Here is a 23,489-nt window from a genome sequence, read left to right as displayed (position 1 = left end):
CTTCAGAGGAAAAGCTTATTGCCCTCTGGAACTATTGGTGCAGAGAAGATGGTTGCTTTTTGTCAAAAACAGATATCTATGGGTTCTTTCGATGGGCAAAGCTTTTTGGGTTCTTTACTGATATTCTGTATGCTTTGGATGTTTTTGTCTGGGAGTGCATGGACTCGATTATCCAGTGCGTCTACCTGGAGGGACGCGTGTTGCCTTCCATCTACTCAGCATTTATAAAGCTTTTCCCAGTCCTGAAGCGCAGAGCAGCTTGTTTTCAATGGATATCTAACTGTTATGGCCAAGCTCCGTTTCCACCACCCTTGGCAGAAGACCCGGTGGGGGAGGACTTTGGGTTTTTTCCCCCCCCCTGCTTCGCGGTGGGGGGGGGCCGAAACTTCGCGGCGTGAAGAAGTTTTTTTTACTCTTGCTCCGGAGCATGCTCAGATGGAGTGTTCTCCTTCCCCCCCTTCTCTCTCTCCGGGGGGATGGGAGCGGCCGCTCAAGCCAGCGCCGGCCTCTCAGACTCCGCCTTCAGAAACGGGGGCGGCACCGGTCTCCGAGGTTTCCTCCACGGCCCTGCTAGAGCCGTCACTCCAGGAGATCCCGTCTCCGCCTCTCCAGGAGGTCCCGCCCGCGGTGGCACCGGCCTCCCTGCCCCCGCCAGAGCCTGTGTCGGAGAAGGCCGAAGAGACAGCACTTCCGTCGATTGACCTGTTGCTAAGCAACGGCGACGCTCCGCTGTCTCTCCCAGCTCCGCTGCTGCCGGTTTGCACTGCGATGGCGACTGCGACTGCGCCTCCGCAGAGGACCCCAGAGTCAGCAGCAGAAAACGGAGTTGAACCTGCGGGACCCTCGAAGCAGCCCGCGGCTGATCCCACGCTCAGCGCGGTTCCCCCCCCGGTTCCGGCTCCCTCCCCGGTTCCGGCTCCGTCCCCGCTGCTTCCACCGGACGTCCCAGCAGCCGCCCTGGAGGCTGGTCTCTCCTTCAGTGGAGCAGGGCCTGCCCGCCAGCTCACTGTTGTGGCAGTCCGGCTGCCGGCTTTCAAGCTCGGCGGTTTGGGGGGTGGTTTTTCGGGGATTGTCCCATGGAGGCCGCCGCCTCTCTTGTGCCCTAGCGGCGAGGGGGAGGGGGCTCCCGAAAGTTTTGCCTTTGGTCCCCAGCCCAGTGGGGGTGGTGCCGTGATGCTGTGGGAAACAAACATTCCCAGACCCGAGATGAAGATTCTCGGGGCAGCTTCTATTTCCCTGCTGCTGGCATGCCTCAGTGGTTTAGGGGAAAGGAAGCGTCTCACTACCCGTGCTGCCATTGTGCTAGCAACAAGGTTCAGGCCTGCGGGAATGCACAGCCTTCCTCATGGGTTTGGCCTGGGCCGTTTGGCTCAGGAGGTTCCTGGGCCAGGGCCACCATTTGGCCTCCTTGTGTTTCTAGGGGTTCTGGTTTGTCCTACCGGTCCGGGTCCCCCTGTGTGAGCCAGTTTTGGGGTTCCTGGTCCAGTATGGGCCAGGGCCCCCAGGGCCTTTCCTTCTCTGGCACTGCTCTGCTCGGTTACTGCTCTTTTGCTTTTTGATCAAAAAAAAAAAAAAAAAAAAAAAAAAAAATTAAAAATTAAATAAAAAAGATTGAAAATAGGCGGGCAGCAGCTCTGAAGTGCTGAAGCACTGAAGGGCCAGAAAAGGACATTCTAAAAATTGTTCAAATTGTTTCAAATTGTTTAAAATTGTGTTATGCTGTTTCAGGACAAAAAGGACTCTAAGGACTCTCAGATGTCCAAAAGAAACGACTTCAGCTGATGGACTGTTCCTGAAACTCAGCTGCATGGACTTGAATTCTCTTTGCATTGTTTCTTGCAATTTTTCTTATATTGTAGGATTGTTTTAGTGAATTGTTAGTATTCTATATTTTATAGGTGAAGGAATTTCCTGTTCATTCCACATCAGCATTTTTCTTTTATTTTTATACAATTTAGAAAGGTGAGATGTCGCAGACATTTCTCCACAGAAATCCTTCCTTTCATATTTCTGTGTCTTCGGGAGCCAGAGGCCCCCGAAGAGAAGGTAAACAATTATTATCAGCTGCTGTGGAATGCAATAGGATTCACCTTGATTGGCTCATTTTCTATGTTTATAATTAAGAGCCAATCACCAGTTCAAGCCAGGGGACTGAGTCCTTGGCCACAACTTTGTTGTGGGTTCTTTTCTATCTCTTCTCAGCTTAGCTAGCTGCTCTGCAAACCTCTCTCTATATTCTTTTTAGTATAATTATAATGTATTATATCATATATTAATAAATTCAGCCTTCTGATCAAGATACAAGATTCACCGTCTCTCTCTCACCAACTGCGACCCACACAGGTCGCGGTAATATCGTGGGACTGAATCATATCCACAGATGTGCATGTTTTGGGTTTTTTTCTGATACTCCTTTACCATGTTGACACTCCTGACTCTGGCAGTGCAAGGAACTTGATGCAGGAAGTTCAGAGTGCAGTGGTCAGAGCATTACCCAGTTCAGGCCTTTTTGGTGTCTCCAGCTCTGTGCTCTTTGAGGTGGAGGTCTGCATGCTTAGAGGAGGAAAGAAAAGCATCTTGTGTTCCTTTGGCTTTTTCAGTGGGAACTAGAGTTCCCTAGTTTTTCTCAGTGACCACCTGCTTTGTCTTTCCTGAAGCTTGAAAGAGACAAAACTGTTCAGTATTTGAGATCCTGTCTTCTTCAAATGGACAAAGAATTAGGACCTGCTGCATTGGATGTAGAGTGATTCCATGATCCCATAGCTTGGTTGATTTAAATCTTGCTGAACATTTTTAGGTGTCAGAGTGAAATGGCTGACAGGGACAAAACTGTGCAGAATATCTTCAGGGGAAGGACAGCCTGACTGCATCTAAAGCCTCAGCACTGCTCCCACTCACATGCCAGCCAGTGCTTTGTGCTCTCTTGTAAGGTGTGCAATGAGAGCCCTTGTTCAAAAGCACAGATTCTCTTTGAGCCAGCTAGTCATTGTGGGGAGGAGACTGTTCCTAGGGGTTTTGCTAAGGAAAATGCTGTGTTTGTTAAAGAACAGCAGTAGATGTTAACTCCATGCACCTCTACATGTAGGCACACAGTTTGGGGTGATTGGGAGCCCATCCTTAATGGGCTACAGCTGTGCAGGACAGGTGAATGCTGTTGAAGGGAACGAGCCATGGAGTGCCCAGGGGCACTGACCAACCACCAAAGGGAACAGAGGGCACACAGGTGCAGGGCAGCAACAGCAGGGGATAAAAGGCTGGGCTGAAGAACAGAAGGGCAGATGCTTGCAGCCTGCTGAAGAGGTGAGGTCTTACTCTGTGTGGGTTTCTGAAATTGTGTGGTGATTCTCTGTGTATGGTGGCTGTCTCAACTGCTGTATGTGCTGTGACATTTACAGGCTAGAAAGCAGCTCTGTGGAGAAGGACCTGAGTGTCCTGGTGAACATCAAGATGTCCATGAGACAGCCCTGTGCCCCTGAGGCCAAGAAGGCCTCAGCAATCCTGGGATGTATTAAAAAGAGCATTGCCAGTGGGGTGAGAGAGATGATCCTACCCTTCTACTCAGCTCTGGTGAGGTACATCTGGAGTATCCAGTTCTCAGCTTCTTGGTAGAAGAAGAGACAGGTAACTCCTTGGGTGGGTCCAGTGGAGGCTGCATGAGGGCCTGGAGCATCTCCTGGGCAAGGCAAGGCTGAGGGAACTGGGGATATTCAACCTCTAGAGGGGCCCCCATCCTTTTCTGGACTAGGCTCTGCCCTGTGGGGCCCAACAATGGCACACAAGGAATGGGCAGGGACTGATACTCAGGAAGTTCCACCTGGACTGGAGGGGAAGAACTTTTCAGAGACCAGAGAGGTGTGGAGTCTCCCTCACCAGGGATATTCCAGACCCATCTGGACACAATCCTGTGCTATGTGCTCTGGCTTAACTCTGCTGGAGTAGGGAGATTGGACCAAATGAGCCACTGTGTGCCTTGCAGCCTGACCCATCCTGGGATTCTGTGTCTTGCTGGGTACAAAACTTTATCTAATGTCTGCCATCCCCATGGAGCATGATGCGGTCTTATGGCTGACTAGCTCCTAAAGCTGCCTTGCTGTTACAGCAATGCTATCTGGATAGACCATGCTGGAGTTCTGAGATTGAAGTCCTGAACACTTACCTGACAGCATCAATTACTTCTTCAAACCTCATTGCTCTCCAGCCCTAAAAATGTTTTTAATCAGCTAAAATCATATCCCTTCTCAAATGACATTACAGATCCATATAGCAAGACTTTGCTGTGCTGTTTGAAGAGAGATCTGTATCCTCATGTGTGTATCTGCCTAATGCTTGTATCTATGTGTAAGTTAAAGAAAATGCTTCAGTGCATAGCCCTGTTTTTGCAGCAGTCAAAGCTTTTTATTTTTTCTCCCCAGGGTATCCACAGGAAGAAAAAAAAAGTAGGAGTGAGGAAAAGATTGAGACAAACAAATTTTGCAAATCCTTCCAACCTGGAGCACCAGGCATGAAGCAACAAGGAAAATGCTGATTGATCACTGATGGTGTATATAAGGTGAGAGGCCAAGGCCACATGAAGTAACTCCTATGAAATGCTATCTCTCTCTCCCAGAACTAGTACAGCTAGTACTGTATAGGTGCTTAAGGGTAAGAACTGGACTGGAGAGAGAGGTTGTGGATATCCTTTCCAAAGGGTAAATATTTTTATACTGGAGAGAAGATTGATTCACTTCTATTCTCAGGAAATTTGGGAAGAAGCTTTCTGTAGAAAATTTTCTGTTTCTTCTCATATGGCATATTTCAGTTGGAAAGAACCTACAAGGATCATTCAGTCCAACTGCCTGATCACTACAGGGCTGGACAAATATTATAGTCTGATATTCAGGGCCTTGTCCAAGTGCCTTTTAAGCACTGACAGGCTTGGGGGATCAACCACCTCTGGGAAACCTGTTCCAGTGTTGACCACCCTCTCAGTAAAGAAAGGCTTGCTTAATGTCAAGTCTGAATGTCCTCAGGTGCAGCTGTGAGCCTGTCCTGTCACTGGGTATCACATCTGTTGAGGTAAAAGATGTTAGGGCACATTATTAAGAGAGTATTTTTTGCTCAGATAAGGGTGAGAGAGGACACTTCACCCAGATATTTGCGGTACAAGCCCAAAAATTAATCATTGAGGCTGATCATGTGTTACACCATTTGAGTGGAGCTGCTTTTTTCCCTTAAATTGAGGGCAGCTTTAGGCCTGACCCACTGATGTGCTGGGAACAAGAAGCCTGTTTTATCTGGGTTTTGTTGTAGTCCAGGCAACAGGTAGCTGTCCTACCAGTGGCAGTTCTATGAATCACACTTCAGAATGCTGGGAGTACCTCTTGCTCTAGGAAATATTAATGCCTATAACACATATTTCTGTTGTGGTGCTTATCTCTTCTGATGGATGCTTTCTCCCTCTCTACTCATTTCCTTATTTCCCTTCTGGATTGCCCTGGTCATAGACCCAAGATCACAGGGTTGTGTGTCATGGACCTGGCCAGAATCCTCTGTACATGCCCACCAAGTGGTCTGTTCCAGGTCAAAATACCCATGAAAATGATTCAGTAATAGAATTTTTTATTTTATTTGGGGAAAGGATGATGATCAAGTCAAAGAAAAAAGACAAAACTGTTGTTTTGTGCACACTGTATGTGCCTGTGCAAATGCACATAAACAGTTCCATGCATAAATTAGCAGCTTGGGGACAGTGTATATTATAGCCTTCATTCTAGATAAAAGCCTGTCTATTTATAATATAACCAACAGCAAGTCAATTTTGTTTTTCTTTGATACACCAAACACACTGGGCTATGATTACCTATCACATATTCACCCCTGACAGGGCTGCTGCAGAAGGAAGCAAGTGTAACAGGAGTCTTGAGCAAATGTAGCTAATCTTGCATTGTAAGGTCATGTTATTTTTAGACTCTGTAAAGAATATGTAGCATGAGGGAGACTGGATTTGTGTAAGCTTTTCCTAAAGCCACTTTGGCCTTTTTAATGATCCACAGTAACAAGCCAGTGAAATGTCTGAGCCTCTAGAATCACGGGGGAAAAAGGATGACTGCCAATCCTGGCCCCTGTTTGGAAAATGTCTATTTACAAAATGTCAGGGAACGAGAAATATTGCTCCTTACATCTTGCAGTAAATGGAATTCAGCTCCAGCCTGCAGTCAAACACTGCAGACACCTTCTGGGTATCTCTGAGATTGCTGGCACCAGTGTCCCTTGGTGGCATCACCATGGAAATAGGAGTTGTGTCCAAGGCATGGTGTTCCTTGTGGCTCTGGGAGCAAGCTGCACTTTGGGTTTTCCTTATCACCCTCCAGCAGGGCTCTCCTGCCAGCTCTGGGCTTTTGCTGCCTAAGGACTTTCTGAAATCGACCTGCTGGAGTCTTGTCAGTCATTCCCAGACACTGCAAGGCTTTTCTCTGTTTCTCCCAAGTCAGCTGATCTAAGGGGAGCTGCTAATCTCAGCAGCAATGAAATTTGACCCATTTTCAAGATGTTGATTCTTTTTCTCTTGCTAAAGATAAGGTTCTTATCTTTGTCAAGTTTGGGTGAAGCATGGGCTCTGTATCCCAGACAGACCTTAATAAAAAGTGTAACCTCCTTGAAAACAGATTTTCTCTAATGTGGGAATAGTTATTGTCAAGCATTTTATAAACTTCCTTTATTAATCAAAATGCTGTCTTCATTTTTGCTTAAAGACAAAATTTGGAAGAGAAGGGATGTGCCAAGTTAGGCAATTCAGAATTAGCAAGGAATTTGCTATTTTTTTTAGAAAGCTCTTTCACATGGCATTGATTTGAAATTTACAATGATGTTACGTTATTTTTCCTTACAAAATAAAAAAATCTTTATTAGCTTTTAAAACTATCATATAGGATGTTAATTGAAACTGTCACAGGGCCTGTTGACTGTGAACACTTTTTTTATCCTGAATTCCTGTGGGATTTGCTGCCACTTCTGGATATTTTGCTTGTTTTCAGGCATGTTTCTTTCATTTTATGAAACTGTGAATAGGGCATGAGGGTCTGTTTCCAGAGCAAACTGTTTACCTCACAGAACTGAATTGCTCTTAGCTGTCAGCTAGACTGAACTAATGTTTTTGAAGGAAAATGACACGGCATCTCAGTTTGATTCTGATGCTTTTTGACATTTCAATTAAAATATCAAAATGAAACTCTGTGCTAACTGAAACTTGTTTTTAGGTTTATTTTGGAAAGTTTGTTAAAAAAAAAAACAAAGAGAAGGATTTTTTTTTTAATTTAAAAGAGGAATAATAGTGTCTCTCTAAGAAAAAGTTTTCTGTAGTAATGAAAATAACTACTTTCAGTAGTTAATAAAATCAGATTTTGAGCAACTCAATTTAAAACATTTCTTTATAATTCTCTGTTTGGACTCCCAAACAAAAAGTGCCATTAATCAGAATTGGAAGATGTTTCAAGTTATAGGTATTGTGTTTTCCATGCTTAACTATGACTGTAATCATGTTTTCTTCAAACTGGCTTGTATATTTAAGATCATGAGGAGGACAGCCTGAATTTTGGAATTTTATTTCTCAGGGCCTCACCAACATGAAGTTTGCATGTCCCATTCAAAGCACCTTGTGTTTTTGATAAATTTACGTGGGCTTAGGGCTCAGCTTTGTGTGTTCTCCTTTACTCAGAAACATTTGTTTTCTACAAATTAGGGCTGCAAGGTTGGGACTTAGGAGTAAGGTTTAAATTGTGCTGTTAAAACACATTTCATACTGGTTTTCTTATGGATTATTGCCTCCTGCAGGAACTAGTTAAGGGTTTGTAGTATTCTTGCTATTTCTTGGCTTCTGTCCTGTGAAGTGTGCTCAAGGGACAGCAGCTCTCAGGAGGTGGGGTGGAGAGTCACATCAAGGAGCTGGGAGACTTACTTATGTAGAGAAACTGTGGAAGGAAGGAAAGAGCAAAAAGCCAGGGGTAGAAAGGACTTGGGACTGAAGAGAACTGAGCACTTTGTATCTCAGGGAGGCACTGAGTTGGATGGAAAACAAGCTGCAAGCATGAGTATAGTGGGCAGCTAGGAGCAGTTGCTTTTTAGTTACTATTCTTGCCTTGTTACTTGGAATTGTTTCCATCTGGAAAAAAAAAAGTCATCTGAGTTTATATTGAACCATTCCTGGCACAATCGTGTGATTTAGTAAGACTGAATAAAAAAGTAGTGCCTGAATCTGAAGATCTGCTTAGAACTTCTCCTGTTAAAATTTAAAATACCCTTTTCTCCAGACCTTCTCTTGATTCCTTGTGAAAGCTGACCTAGAACAGAGGCCAGACAGAGTTAAAGAATAAAGCAGGGATTTATTAAAAGGCCTCAGTGGATGCACCTTGGGCAGCACAAGAGCCCAGCCAGGGCTGCACCCAAGATGAACCAAAATGGTCACAACATGGACAACTGGTCATGGGGTCTCTCACTTTTATAAGTTCTGATCCATTTGCATATTGGAGTTAATTGTCCAATTACAGCTTTAGGTTATGAAGCCCCATCCTTCTTGTTTTTCTCTCTTCAGCCCATGTTGTTTGTGCTCTTGGGCCTGAGATTTGGATCATTTGTCCTTGGTCCCCAGCTGGAGAAGGAATTGTTCTGTCTCCCTACTCTGTGAAGAGCTCATCATCCCCTAATATGGAGCTCAGAACTACACACTAGAGCAGCACAGAATCTGAAAAATATAAAAGCTAAAACCTGAGGCATCACTCTGAAATAGAATAAACTCCATGGAAAAAACCCCATGTTCTGGCTGCGGCTTTAAACTACAGAATTCAGAAGAGCTGAGGGATAAGACTTGTATTTGGTTCTTATTCCTTTCAGTTTTTCTCTGCATACGCAGGTGAAGATCAGCCTTAGTTTTGAAATTCTCACCTTGTGTTGTTTTGCCATTTTCCATACATTGTAGGGTTTTCTTGAAATGCTTCATTTGTTCTGAGGCTGGATCAAAGCAGCTTTCTCTCCTGCAGCAATCCAGGAGGACTGGGACATGGGGGATGTCTGGATGTTGTTACTTCATTTGCATGTGAACAGGAGAACTTTGTTTATTCCCCCACTACATACTGCTGAAAAAGTAAGTTATTGTCTCTGAGGTAATGATCAAAAATTGCTACCTAGGTCTGCAGTGATCTCTCTTGATAAACTAACACCTGATTAGGAAATAGATGGGAAATCTCAATATTTTTCAGGTGCTTTCAAAACTCTTCATTATAAGTTTCTTGGGAAGCAAGTGAGGCTTGCCTTGAAATGGAAGAGAGGGTTTCAAAATCACTTTTAGGGATTTTGTGTGAGCCGTGGAGGTGGAGGAGAATATTTGTTTTCTTCCCAGTGGTGGCAGAGAATTGCAATTTTGCTGGAACTTTCAACTATTCTGTTTTTCCAGTCAATATTTTTCAAATGTAATTTAGTGGAGACAAGATAGGGTGGTCAGATATTAGACATAATCTGAAATATGGCAGGAGAGATTTCCAAAGGTGTCTGAAGGACATATGGAGGGAAAAAGCTTTTCTCTGGTTTCACCCATAAGAAATAAGAGTCCAATCAATTTGTGTGGGCAGTCTGTTACATTTGTCCCAATCCAGGGGAGATTTATGCCACTTGAAGCTCCACTGAGCTGAAGGCAATTACTTGGGACTTGCACTGATGTGAATCTGGCCCAACATGCTCACAAATTGGCCCTGATCTCTTGTCTCTCAAGCAAGACTGGAACTATCTTGTGCTTTTTACAGAAAACTTGAAAATGAAAAACCCTGCTTAGCTTGGTTGCTTAAAGGAGAGCTTCCCAGCTGTAACAAAGGGCTTTAGGTGCTCCCATTTTGGGGCATCTAAGCAGGACCCCATCTCCTCTGAGCACTTCTCAAGATCAAGCACTTTGTTTTAAACCTCTCAAAATGTAGGCACTTGCCATTCTTTGAATCTCTTGTCCTTGGGGATTTGCAAAGCCACAGACCTCTGATTTTGTTCCATTTTTATGCTCCAGTGGGACTGTGTGATGAATTCTGTTTCTGGGGTTTTCCAATTGTAAATAGTAACAAAGAGTTTCTAATTTTACTGAGCATTTTGCTCTCCTTTGTCCAGTCCCTCTCTCTGGACAGTAGTGTAACTGAATATGAAGCAAAAGGCACTCTGCCTTTCTCTAAGCCAGAATTGCAATTTCCCACCTTTTTCCCCCAGTACCTGAACTGTTCTTGTCTGAGTGAATCTTCTGCCATTGCTGATTTCTCTGACTGACATCCTTCCTCCAGAACCCCTGCCCAAACTTTCTGTAGGGGTGCTTGGAAGTCATGTCCTGGCTGGTGAGTTCTAAGCTTAGGCAGTGTGGTTGCATTTTCATAAAACCATGGGTCTCTGCTCTTTTTCAACTTTTCTGTGGTTGTTTTATTATTTTTTGTTATTGATTCCCTCTCTTAGTGAGTCTGCCTTTTCTGGTCTTTATGTTAAGCAAAAAGCATACTTAAAATCTATCCAAACCACAGAAGGTTTGTTTGTGTATTAACTGGTTTTCCAGAGCTGAGGCTTCTTTAGAGAATGCATTTTAAATTTTCTGGCCTTAAGGTGTCAATAGTTTGTGACCTTTTTTTAGCATGTTGGCAGTGAGACAAATAGCTTGAATGTTTTCTTCTGGTTTTGGCGGAGGGAAATTCCTTTATTATGAGGGAGGATTTAAAACTCTTATAATGGAGTTATAACCTTCTTCAACTCAGAAGGTCTGAGGTGGGCTTAATCAATTTTGATAATAAAATAGGGAAGACAGCAGGGTAAAATGTAGAGCAGTAATCAGTGGAATATCCTTACTCTGTAGGTGATAAAGGAAACTATTTTTTTGCATGTGGTTCACCCATATAGCATTTAATCCTTAACATACAGCTGCCACATGAGGTGTGTATGTGTACAGCAGATCCCTGGCACACTGAACACAGGGTGCATGTGCTTATGCAGCTGTTTGCAGCTGCACAGTGCCACTCTGCCAAAAGGCATGGTCCATTTTCTGCTCATTCCTGATGCCCTGTGCTCATGAATGGCCTTGTGGTGGAAGGAAGGGCTGAGTTTTTATGTGGATCCAGCAGCTTCATGGTGCAGCCACTGCAGCTCCCACGGTGGAAGAGAAGCTAGGAATTAGCAGTCAGGGTGCTGAAACTGTCAGCATGGTTTGATTCTGGTACAAGCATATATCCCAGGGCCCAAAGTCACTCCTTGATGTTGGCAGAGGATAAAATGGAGTGTGGAATTTCCTGTTCAGCACAGCCATAACGAATAACCTTCCAAGTGCTGTGTATTGTACTCCTGGCAGTTTAAAGCTGGCATAATGTGACTTTGGAAGAAAGCTGAACTGCATGTGTGAGCTCACATGAGTTTGGATATTAAAATGACCTTTCTTGTTCAAAGTATGGGTTTTTGCAGTCCAGTCACTTATAGGCATGGCTTTGCCTTCTGGATCACTACAGACTAGAGCCAAGCAAATGGAGGAAGAGCTAACAAAAACATTTCCAGTCCCCTATATTTATTTGGTTTTGTTGGTTTGCAAAAAGCAAAATCTGTGTCTTTCAAGCTCCTTCAACAAGTCAGAATGATTGCCAGACATCTTCCTGAAGGAAAAATTATGTCCTAAACCACAGTTATCAGGAATTATTGCGGGGTTGGTTCTCCTGGCTCTGCACACCTCGAAGCTAAAGCGATGAGCTTTTTCTACACCCAGGCTGTTTTCTGCCCTATTTCTGTCTGTCTTTTTCAGTCATCTGGATTTGGGACTTTTCTATGTGTTTCTCTTTCAAATACCCAAAAAGCTTTTAATGTGATGCAGGGCACCCAAACCCTTTCCCCTCTCTTCTATCTTTTATGATGTTCATGACTGTTCAACCTGGTGAATATATAATGAGCTGCACAGGAAATATTTTTATGTGGTACTGGTGTCAATTCAGACTAATCTCAAACCACTGCACAAAAGGAAGTCATGACTATTGCTGCCACTGATTAAGTCACCTAAATCCTTTACAGAATCCTTTACAGCAGAATGTGTTGAGTTGCACAAAAAAATCTGGGTGTATATTGCTTTGAGCCAATTAAAACTTTGATCACCTGGGCTTCAAAAGATGGCTCTTCTTTTTACTTCTTGAAGAATAATAAATGGGCATACTTCTCTCCCAGCTTTTGTCTTAATGAGGCATTTTCATGCCTGGTTAATGAGGAGTATTATTCTTTATGAAGAGTGTAGTGTTATAGGCAAAATATTATAGTCATGAAGATCTGTAGTTGGGGAATGATATGTGGAAAATTTCACCTTATTTCATGTGTTGACCATTGAAATGTTACCAAAAAGGTGTTCTTCTTCTGCAACCATTTATGTTTTGGTGTGAAAAATTTATTTTTCATTTATTTGAGGACAGACAGCACTTTGGAACCTGGAACAAACACAGAATAAAGATTTCATCTTTCCATGGGATGTGACCATGTTCACAGGGGTCCGAGGATGAGGGAAGAGGTGAGGATCCAACTGTTTCAGAAGGCTTGATTTATTATTTTATGATATATATTGTATTAACACTATACTAAAAGAATAGAAGAAAGGATTTCATCAGAAGGCTACTTCAGAATAGAAAAAGAATGAATAACAAAGGCTTCTGTCTTGGACAGAGAGTCCAAGCCAGCTGACTGTGGTTGGCCATTAATTAGAAACAACCACATGAGACCAATCACAGATGCACCTGTTGCATTCCACAGCAGCAGATAACCATTGTTTACATTTTGCTCCTGAGGCCTCTCAGTTTCTCAGGAGGAAAAATCCTAAGGAAAGGATTTTTCATAAAAGATGTCTGTGACAATGGGATTTGGTCTTCCTGCTTCACATCCCTGTAGCAGCCACAGGCTGTCCCACAGCCAGTGTGCAGACCTCATGTTAAGAGCTCTCAAAACCACACTGTGCACAGCCTGTGCTGTTCAGAATCGTGGAGTGGTTTGAGTTGAAAGGGGATGGTTACAGATCATCCAGTGCCAACCCCTGCCACAGGCAGGGACACCTTCCACTATCTCAGGTTGCTCCAAGCCCTGTCCAATGTAGCCTTGAACACTCACAGGGATGGAGCAGCCACAGCTTCTCTGGGCAGCCTGTGCCAGGGCCTGCCTGCCCCACAAAGGAAAAAATTCCTTCATAATATTTAATCCAAACTTGCTCTCTCTGTTTGAACCCACTCCCCCTTGTCCTGCCACTACAAGCTCTTGTATTCTTGGGGTGATTTCTCTTTCAGGCTTTGCTGTTTCCAGGTGGTGTTAAAACCCCTGTGACAGTGCTCAGAGAGCAGCCTGAGGAGAAGTGTTGCAAGGGTGCCTGAGCAAGCACCCCTCTGAGGAGGGTGGGAGGAGGTGGGGCTGCACCTGGGGCTTTTAATGGCAGAACAAATGGGAGGTGGAGGGCAGTGCTGTACAGTCACTTCAGTGCTCCTGCTGTGCCTCTGTGCTCTTCCCCTGTGATCTACAGGAGTATATTGTCAGCACCAAATCTTGAAGAAATCCACACCAGCAGATTGTTGTTTTCTTTTCTGCGCTTTAAACTTTAGTTACCTGTCGGCAGCTTTCAAGATGACAAGAATTTTGACAGCTTGCAAAGTGGTGAAGACTTTGAAAGGCAGATTGAAGTTTTGCAATCTGTCTGCTGATCACTGGAGTTTCTCAAGGACAGGTACCAGACTGTTGAGCAGCAAGGTAACAGTGAACTTCTGTTGTTTAATGGATGTGTTTGGCATGCAGAGATAACTTGCTGCAGATAACAGGGCTTACCTAGAGACATGAACCAGAGGAAATTTGTCTGAACCCTCAGCAAGGGGGTTGCTTGGCTAAATGGTCTTATTAGCTAAGCAAACACACTTTTTGTCTAGTCTGGAATGGAAGTTATGGGTAAAATACACCAAAAGGTTTAAGTTCAGGGTTTCAGTTAATTATTATATGGTGTTTTCTTTAGAAACACCTCACCTTTCTACAGGACTGATAGCTACCAGAACAGATGTTTCAGTCCATATGAGAATGAATTGGCTGAATATTAAAAATTGTGCATCACTTGAGGCATATAATTCTATTGAATCCATACAGAATCCTTTTTCAATGTATTAGAAACTACAGTGGCTCTGAGGTTAATTGGAGAGGTAGACAACTCTTCTGAATGCATCAGTGTATCAGCTCTGGATTTACAGGGGCTGCACCACTCAGTTGATTTCCCCAGCTTTCCAGCGCTCTTTGCTACAGGAGCTGGAGTAAATGGGTGAAATGGGACTTTGTGTGGGAGTTCTGTAGCACTGAAGTGCTGGGTGAGTTCTCCCAGCATGCATTTTGCATGGAAAAGGCACTTTTTGCACAGGTTTTGTGTTGAATGAAGAGTACAAAGAATTAGCAAGTGGAGGAGTGGTGTTTCAGAGAGCGGTAGGGAAGAGCACAGACAGACTTGGACTGAAGGCCCTGCCTTACCTGGGGGCTGATCAGTATCCCTTCTGTGCACTGAGAACTGGGATTTCTCTTCCCTGTCCCACAGCCACTCATTAATCAGGAGCTCTCTGAGCTCCTTGCAGCAGACCACTTATTTGACAGGACAAAGGGGGAATGGATTCAAACTGACAGAGAATGTTTAGATTAGATATTAGCAATAAATTCTTTACTGCAAAGGTGGTGAGGCGCTGGAAGCAGGATGCACAGAGAAGCTGTGGCTGTCACATCCTTGGAGATGTTCAAGGCCAGGTTGGACAGGGCTCTGAGCAACCTACCAGAGGAAGGTGTCTTTGCTCATGGCAAGGAATTGGAACACAGTGATCTTTAAGGTCCCTTCCAACCCAAACCATTCTATGATACTTTTAAGGCAAAAATTCCTCTGCAGAGGAATTCAGGATAAGGCAGGAAGTGTTTCTGCTAACACACCTTCCTTCAGCATGTGAGTTCCCAGTTTCTTTGCATCAGAGTGTGGAAGTTAAGTCTAGTTGTGAGCAAAGTGAACAAGCAGTGACCTGTGGCTGGGCTTGGTGTTCCAGTCAGCCCTAGAGATAATGGGTATTTTTGAGGAATTTGAGGAGAGAGTGAAATGCAATGTAAGCATGCTAGAGTTAAAGAAACATTTGGACAATGCTCTCAGGCACATGGTGGGATTCTTGGGGTTGCCCTGTGGAGGGACAGGAGTTGGATGAACTTTATGAGCCTTGTGGATCCATTGCAACTTAGGATATTCTATGATCTATAATGCTGTGTGTGAACTAATGGCAGTATTAGGTAATGGTCTCATTCTTCCATTATTGCAGGCTTAAATGAGCATTTAGTTGCCTCTAATTACTTTTTCTCACGGGGCTATTTTAGGAAACATAACAAAATAAAATGAAAACATCTAACCTGTGTATAAGTTAAGTATTAGCATGATGGGGAGGGGGTAGTTTTAGAAAAATGCTTCTCCCAAGTCTGTGTTCTGTCCAGTTTCAACTCACCCTGTGTGGGGAAACACCATGGTAGGTGAGTTGTGTTAGATGTGGGGACTCACAGGTCCATATTTCCCTATTACATCCTATCCTTCCATTCTAAAGAAGAGATGGGCATCCATGAGTGAAAGAGGGGCAGGGAGCAGACCAGACACCCCTCAGGGCTCTCAGTAGGGATGTTTAGCATCACTGGTTTCAGGTTAATCAAGGTTGTTTAAAATTCAGGAAGAGGCAGAGAGACTGCTGGCTGAAGTTCTTATTGTTAAATGCTCTTCTGAGGCCAATGTAGTTAAATGGGCATGTAAAGGTAGTGTGAGCAATAAATAGGTGGCTTGTAACAGTACAGCTGGCTCTGTAAGGAGAGGTTTGGGACAGCTATAAAAACCACCAGGAATGAGCTAAAATGTAGTCAGAAATGAGGAAAATTTTGTGGAGTGCAGGCTTTGGAAACTAATTCAGATTATTGTGAAAAGACTCTTCAAATGTATTTGAGGCAGGTGGAAAGAAATGGGACAGTGACTGCAAGGAGAGTAGAGAGGTGGGTGAGGAAGCTAAAGATGAGTCACAAGGACTCCAGTCCTGATTTTGCAGATGAAGAGGATGTAAAATGGGGCCCATTCCCATATAGATGGGGGGAATTTAGTGAACTGTTACTGTGGGGAGAAAAGTGGTGCTCATTTCCATGGGTCCTCAGTGAGTTGTGCTAGGTACCTCATCTGGCTTGGTTCACCCTTCTCCTTTGAGTTTTGTGATGGACAAATACTTGTGGCATTGTTGTGAACAGCCTTAAGGAGAGTTCAAGTTGTAGGAACTGTGGCTTTTCTACCATGGTACCTGAGTAGCTTTTCTTTGTCTTGGATGACAAAGAAATTAATGCAGTGCTTCTCCCCAAAAAACATCCTAAGTGTATCCCAAGACACTCATCTTGACTCATTCTTTTTTCTTTCCCTGTCTTCTCTCAATGTTAGCCAGAAACAAATGTGCCAGAGCCAAATCAGATAGATACAGACAATTATACACAGGGTTGGCAAAGAAAGTCTTGAGTGTTAGCCATGCCCAGATAGATTTCCAGCCTGTGATGGCACAGTACTCACAAGAACAGTAAGAATCAGTTTGATTTTTCTATCAAAGAGAAAATTACTCCTTTGTTGCTGGCTATTTGGTCTTGGGAGAGTGAAATGTAGCTCAGTCCTGGCACCAGCTTTTTGTTGTGGAAGGAATCTTGGAGCTCTTGGATTCTTCTCTGCTTCTGATGTGCCAGCTGTTCTGTAGCCAGCCAGATGTGAGCCAGGAAATGTGGCAGAGAAGCTGTGCTGTGTGGAATTGTACTGTAGATCTTCTGAGATTCTGCAGGTCTTTATCATCCACATTTTAGATGGGAAAGGCTGCTACAGCAGGGAACTAACTGGAACTAATTTCATCTGCTTTCTTAAGGGGTTTTGGTTTTTCTTTTAAGTGCTTTCTTTACTTGATATGTGAAGTGGGACCTGAACTAGTTGACTCCTCAAGCTGCTTTGACAAAATACACAAAATCTGTCAATGTGACATCAGCATGACCCTTCCTGTTAGCCATCTTCATCCTCAAAGCTCTTGAAGAGTTCTGCAGCCTCTCTAGAGCACAGGGCCCTCTGCTGGAGGTGAAGCCACTGATGTGTAGGAAGAAGAAATCAGATTGCAAGTGAGATATCTGATATTGAGTGGGTGTGGTAGAAACAATTTAGTTGAGATTACAACAGAGATTTATCTGAGGCTATGTGGGGATGCTTTTGAGAAGGGTAAAGACAAAAGGACCTGATGGAAGCTCTGGGGGGTTGTTTATTTCTTGCTTGTTCTTTTTTTGGAAGGAAGTATTTCTCCCAACTGACCCCTGATTGAGCCAACAGGCTTTCTCTGTAGCCTGTAAATCACATTTCACCTTAAAAACAAAACTGAAAAAACAAGGTAGTCTGGCAGCTTAGGGATATGGTAACACCTCCACTGGAAATGTAAGCAAGAATAATTGCTTTGAGAATGCTCAATGAACCAACCACTTAATTAAGAATAATAAATCAAGGGAGGGAGGGAAAGACTTGAACATCTATCCCCTGCTATAGCTGAACTTGCAGGCAGGTTATGGTTGCTCAGGGACATTTTTCTCCATTACCTGAACACTGTGTAGGGGCTCTACTAGTATAATAAGGGCTTCTATTCAACAGAAATGATTTCTGTGCTGTCTGCTTTAGAAGGAAGGTGGGCAGTGGTGGGAGGAAGGCTATGCAGATCCCTGCCAAGTACTTTAGTGAGTGTGAGGCTCTGCAGCTCACAGTGATTGCTCTGGGGTTTGGCCTTCAGCATTTAGAGGAATCTTAAATTTTCTGGTCATTCCACCATTGTGGGCTTTGTTTCCTGAAGGATTCTGCCAGGGTTTGTGGCCAGGACCACAGTTCAGGCAACTGCCCCAAGGTGTTCCCAGTGGTGGGAAGCCCACAACCTCATTTTAATTTGGTCTAAACCTAGGGGATTTAGCCACAAAAATTCTGTTTATAACTGGGGAGAGAGGAGATTTTGGTGTTGCTGACTAAACTGTCCAATGGTGTGGGAAGGTTCCAAAAGTTATGTCTAAGTCTTTGGAGAATGACTGGATGTTTGACATTAATGAGGAAAGAATGGCAAGGCTAAAAGCATCCCAAATGCACAGAATTCAATTACTTGGCATCTCAGTTTGATTTTTAGTGTATTTTGCAGTACATTAGTAATTGATCTGTGTGGTATTTGTAACTGCAGAGGGGCTCTAAATGAATGTTTGGTATGCTGGCTACAAAATGTTCAATACCAAGAATGAAATTTCTCCTTGCTGTGATTGTTCATCTGATTTACAGCTAATGGAAAGTAGCTCTCCAGCTCCTTTGTGCAGGAAATTGATCTTGATTTTTCTTTTCAAAATCCCAGTAAGAGGAATAGTTCTGTAAAAGAAACCAATATGAAGCTAAATCATGGTGAGAGCTGCTTCCTGTGGACATGCTTGGCACATTTCCTGTGGCACAACCCACTGGGATTTTTGCAGTGGTGATCACTCTGCCTGTGCCTAGGAGACAGCTGTGCTTACCTTCCAGAGGTGGAGGTTTATCAGGGTCCTGAAAGTCATAGTCCAAGTTCTTTTAGGCCAGGAATTCACTGCCAAATTTATTTACAGCTATGCTTACTCTTTCTCTTGCTCTGCATGTCACCAGTGATCCTGCTGAGGGAATCTCCTTACCCAGTCTGTCATTTCTGCTGTGCATGTAGTCATTATTTATTTGTCAGAAGTTAGAGTTTTCTGGTGGTTTCCCATCCAGTGCCTGGACAGGGTAAGAGAGGTTTAGTTTCCAAGTGGGGCCAAAGAGGGTGGTACATTTAGTCTGATATGTGCAAAGTCCCAGATGTGACAATGAATCTCGTAAGGATTTCTGTAAAACTCACTCTGTCCTGCTTGCCTGGCTGTAAAATAGTGATGAAGCCTGTAAGGAATCCCTCAGTGTGGGACTCAGTTCTGCTGAACCCTCTCTGGAAGGGGAATGGTTTCCTCTAGGCTGCTTGTTTCATAGCTGCTGCTTCTTCTGGGACAATTTGTCTATCCCTGAGGTAACTGAGACCATGTGTGTCCATCTGATCCATGAGTTCCTCTGCTCCAGTGTCCTACAGCAGAATACACTGCTATTTTGAATTTTGCTGTCTGACACCAATTCAACTAAACACACACACCTATTTTTAGTGGCACCGCTGTATGGTTGCACCAGAAGTTAAGCACCTATCAAAGGTCAGAGCTGGATGAGCAGAATCAGCAGCAGGCCTTGAGCAAACATTGAGGAGGCAAGTGCTCCTTTCCCTGCAGGGTTATGATGTTGGTAAATTGCAAGATGTCATACGTGGAAAAAATGAACAAGGCATAGGGAAGGGTAATCCCACAGTAATAGCAGCATATGCTCTGCTTGCAGTGAGGTTTGCTAGCTCATTAGGATAACAATATTTCCTAAGAGAAAGTAAAAAGGCATCAGGCTGGTAAAAGAGGTAATGTCTTGGCAGCTGGGAGTGGGAGAAGGGCAGGAATACTTACAGTGCTAGGCATGAAAGGCAGGTATCCTAGGTGCTACCTGTACAAACATCAAACCTTTCCTCCTGTGTTTGAGTCTCTTCGTGTGCCTTTCTCTAGGTGCAGACAGCAAACTTGGTGCTGGAAGATGGGATGAAGATGAAGGGCTATTCCTTTGGCTATCCATGCTCCACAGCAGGGGAGGTCGTGTTCAACACAGGGCTCTCTGGGTAAGGCAACAGCAAATGGCATATGGGCATCAGTACTTCTCTGGAAGCTTGTTGAAGAGTGAAAGCTGCTTTTTCCAAGCTTGTAGGGTCCTGATCCAAGCAGGTATTTTTCTATATTTATTACCTTACCATATTATTCTATTTATTTTTCTATATATTCAGTATCTACTACATTGTGGTCCAGAGGTAGAGAGAGAGATAGAATGTCTCAGGCAGACCCCTTGTGCCAAAGCATTTGTGGTGATAAGCACCTTTAAAGGCTGACCCAATGATGATAATGAGATACAAAGGGTTCTGATCACTTCCTGCTGAATTGCTGGGTCAGAGCAGGGAAGCTGCTCTTCCTTCAGTGCCCAAGTCAGCTATAGAGGTTTGAAGCATCTGCAGCCTTCTTGGTAATGGAACTTGGGTTCTGAGTGCAAAATTCTTAAGCCCCAGGATGGTCATCTTTATGACCCATCTTTTATGTAATTTGTTGGCTCATACCACAGGTAAGGATGCTTTTGCATTCTGTGCCTTTCCAGCTAAAGGGCAGGATCAGATTCTTGCCTAACCTAGCATGATTTTGTGTCCTCTTCAGTGGTAGAAAATTAGATTGGCAGCCAAATGCTGCCAGTGCTTTTCTTGGACTGCCTGAGCAGAGGAATGGGGCTTTTGGTAAGCACAGGGACATGTCCTTGGGGATTTAAGACCTCTCTGAAGTTGTTGATGCTTGAGCTTCTTTTGCAGTCATTCATAGCTGTCTTTGCTCATCTGCTCTGTGTTCCCCAAATTATGCTGTGCTTTGGAGATCTCAGTATTCACAGGTTGAGTTTTAAAATGATACCTTTGGTGAGAATGTTAAATTGCTGCAGAGGGGAATCAGTTTGCAGAGTTTTGTGTTAGGAGACAATTATTTAAGCATTTTGACAGCACTAATTACTGGCTGTGTTAATATACCTGCCAACAAGGCACTGTTTAATATAGATCAGAATGATGGAGGGCACCAGAGTTCTCTTCTCATTGATAGATTATGGGCCATAAATCCTGGCACATCACAAAAGTCAAGTAGGACCTGAAGGATTAATTTCCTCTCCACATGTTACTGTGGCAGTAGAAGTTGTGTTTGTTCATTGTCTAATCATTTGGAGAGGATGCTGTGACAGAGAGCTCTTCTGTGCTGGGCAGCATATGGGCATGGAGAAAACTGAAAATGTAAGGAAGCATCTTCAGAACCCCCTGTACAGAACATGACTTTAATTGATTCAGAGAGATGGAAAAGAAGAGTTTGCAGCATTGTTGCAGAACATAAAGGTGGCAAATTCCTCTACCAGTCCAGGGGTTGCTATCCATTGAAAGGAACCCTGTAGCTGTACCTCCTGCTCCTGATCACAGAGATCTGTGTATCCAGAGGATCCCAGCTGTCCCTTCTCCCTGACACAGGAAGTGGCTATGCCAGGGTGAAGGAGGTGCCCAGATTGCTGGGGCACGCAGCAGTTTCTCATGTTAGGGAGCAAGAGGTGAGTGCAGGGGTGCTGGTAAGCCTCAGACCTGCTTTCTGTGAAGTGGGGGTTTCTGGGTGCTGATTGGGGTCAGCATGGGCTGTCTGGGTGATTAATAAGCTGCTCTGCACTGTGTCTCCTCATCTGGACCCCCACATTCTGATTCATAGTATAGAAATGGGAGGCAAAGCACTTTATGTGCAGACAGCTCTCAGGCCTGAAGCAGCTGAAGCTTGCTGAAATGTTGACATGTTACTCTGGACTAGAAGGCCAAAAGCACTATTTTAGGGGTGAAATGTTAAATTTTTGATAGAAAAGCAAGAGGATGAACTTCTCAGAAGCATTTGCTGAAAAAAAAATAAACCTACTGGTGCAGCGATATGTTTGTCATAGAACAAAAAGAGGAGGTTTCAATTAAGAAAGAAGAGTTGCAACCCATAAAATGTCCCATGTTTGAAATGGCTTCATAAAGGTGTTTATCTCTAATATATGTGTGTTTCAAATGATGTTTTAGTGAGAGAATGGGTTGACAGGAGTTTACTGAAATCAGGCAGACTTCTGGGCAGGCACAGCAAGGGTTAGACCTCGCAGCACGTTTGGAGCTGGTGTTTCCATCTGCCCCTCTGTGCTCCACACAGCATTGTTGCTGCTTGAAGGGCATTGTCTGAGCTGTGCCTGCACACCCCACCCAGAGCCATGGCTCTCTGTCCTTGTTTGCTGATCACAAATGACATGCAAAGGTCAATGACATTACCTTTGTCAGTAACAAATAGTTTTTTGGAGGCATGACCACTTAGCTTGGAAGGAGAGAACAATGCCCAGCATGCCCATGCCATGTGCCTGGTACCTGCTGCAGTTTTGAGATCACACTGCACTTTGTGTGGTTGGTTACCTGCAGCTGCAAATATAGATTTGGACATCAGGAGAGGCTTACCTGAAAATATTTCCTGGCCGTTGTTTACTCAACCTGTCATTTCTCAGAGCTGGCTGGTGTGCTGTGTTGTCTATATCTGCCAGCAGCCAGTCCTGTTTTTGTGAAGATTTTCCCAATGTTTGACAATTAATCTTCTGGCAGTAAGTCTGGTGTTCCATAAAAATGTCTCTTGTGAATTGCTGATATCTGGTAGATGACTGGAGTTGCCAATTAGGTATTGTTTAAACAATAATGACAATAATTTATTATATTTTGTACAGGGCAGATTCATCCTGAAGTGTCTTTATGCATTTGGCTCAATATTTGTGGGGATAACTTTATCTGTTGCTAAATTGCAGGTGGTTTTGGGTTGAAAGACAATTATTTAAGGGAGATTTGCAAGAGTATACTACAGAATAAGGGAAAAAGTGAGGGACTGTTTGTTATTTTGGGGCTGAAGAACAGGAGCCTATAGATCACATTTACCCTGTTCCCCTATATGTGGTTGAAAGTGGGACCTACTAGGTGCAGAGATGATACTTTGTGGAATCCTAGATTTGCACCTCTGCTGCAGAAGAATGTTCCATTGTGCTTTTAGCTCTATCCTTGCTGAGAAGGGCATTCAGGTGCTTAACAAACTGCCAGGCTTCTGCTCTGGGACTAGTGATAGGACATATTTTGGGGCTGTGTGACCGGGGGGCAATGCTAAATCCCAAAGCTTTGTCTTCAACTTGCCTTCCGCAGGGATACACAACCCAGCTTCCAAGCACTTAGGAGTCTGGTCAGGTGAAATGGATGGTGCTTTGTGGCTGGGAACATGGAGATTGCCAGGGAGAAACTTCAGAAGTGGGACCATGGCAGGGTTGGTGGCAGAGAAGGACCCAGAGCAGTGATGACGAATCCCAAGGATTTGTCTATGTCCTCTCCCACAGAAAAGAGCAATTACAGCCTGAGCATCCCAAGACAAGCTCCAGAGTGTGGAGGGGACAAAGCCTGGGCAAGCAGCTCTGTTGTCTGCTGGCTTTTCAGCTGGAGCCTGCTGCTGCCACTGAGAGAGGAAAGCTCTTACAGCTCATGTAGTGCAAAGCACTGCCCAGGGAGATGCCAGGCCAAGCTGTTATCAGTGATACTCTGCAGGGCTTTTCTTATTTTGTGCTTTTCTTAAATGAAACATGAGAAGCCAGTCTTTCCTTGTTCTCCATGTCAAATGTTTAACCACAAATGGCAAAGTCAGGGCATATTCACAGGTATGTTTGCTTTTATTCTGAGAATACCTTTACATGACCACCACTTCTGTCTTTTTGTCATGTGGGAATTCAGACCTGTCTTGTTTTC

The 23,489-nt window shown here is 44.0% G+C and overlaps 1 protein-coding gene across 1 annotated transcript in view; it reads left to right on the top strand.

Moving 5' to 3' along the window:
- The first annotated feature begins 13,614 nt into the window (after positions 1-13,614).
- CPS1 (carbamoyl-phosphate synthase 1) overlaps positions 13,615-23,489 on the top strand; it is a 90,974-nt gene continuing 81,099 nt past the window's right edge. The window contains exons 1-2 of the mRNA XM_058809651.1: positions 13,615-13,737; positions 19,651-19,760. Of these exons, the coding sequence (XP_058665634.1) occupies positions 13,615-13,737; positions 19,651-19,760 (233 nt within the window). The remainder of the gene's footprint in view (positions 13,738-19,650; positions 19,761-23,489) is intronic.

The sequence above is a fragment of the Ammospiza caudacuta genome, chromosome 8 (assembly GCF_027887145.1).
Source record: "Ammospiza caudacuta isolate bAmmCau1 chromosome 8, bAmmCau1.pri, whole genome shotgun sequence".
In the NCBI taxonomy this organism is placed as follows: domain Eukaryota; kingdom Metazoa; phylum Chordata; class Aves; order Passeriformes; family Passerellidae; genus Ammospiza; species Ammospiza caudacuta.
This window is presented reverse-complemented; position numbering and strand designations above follow the sequence as displayed.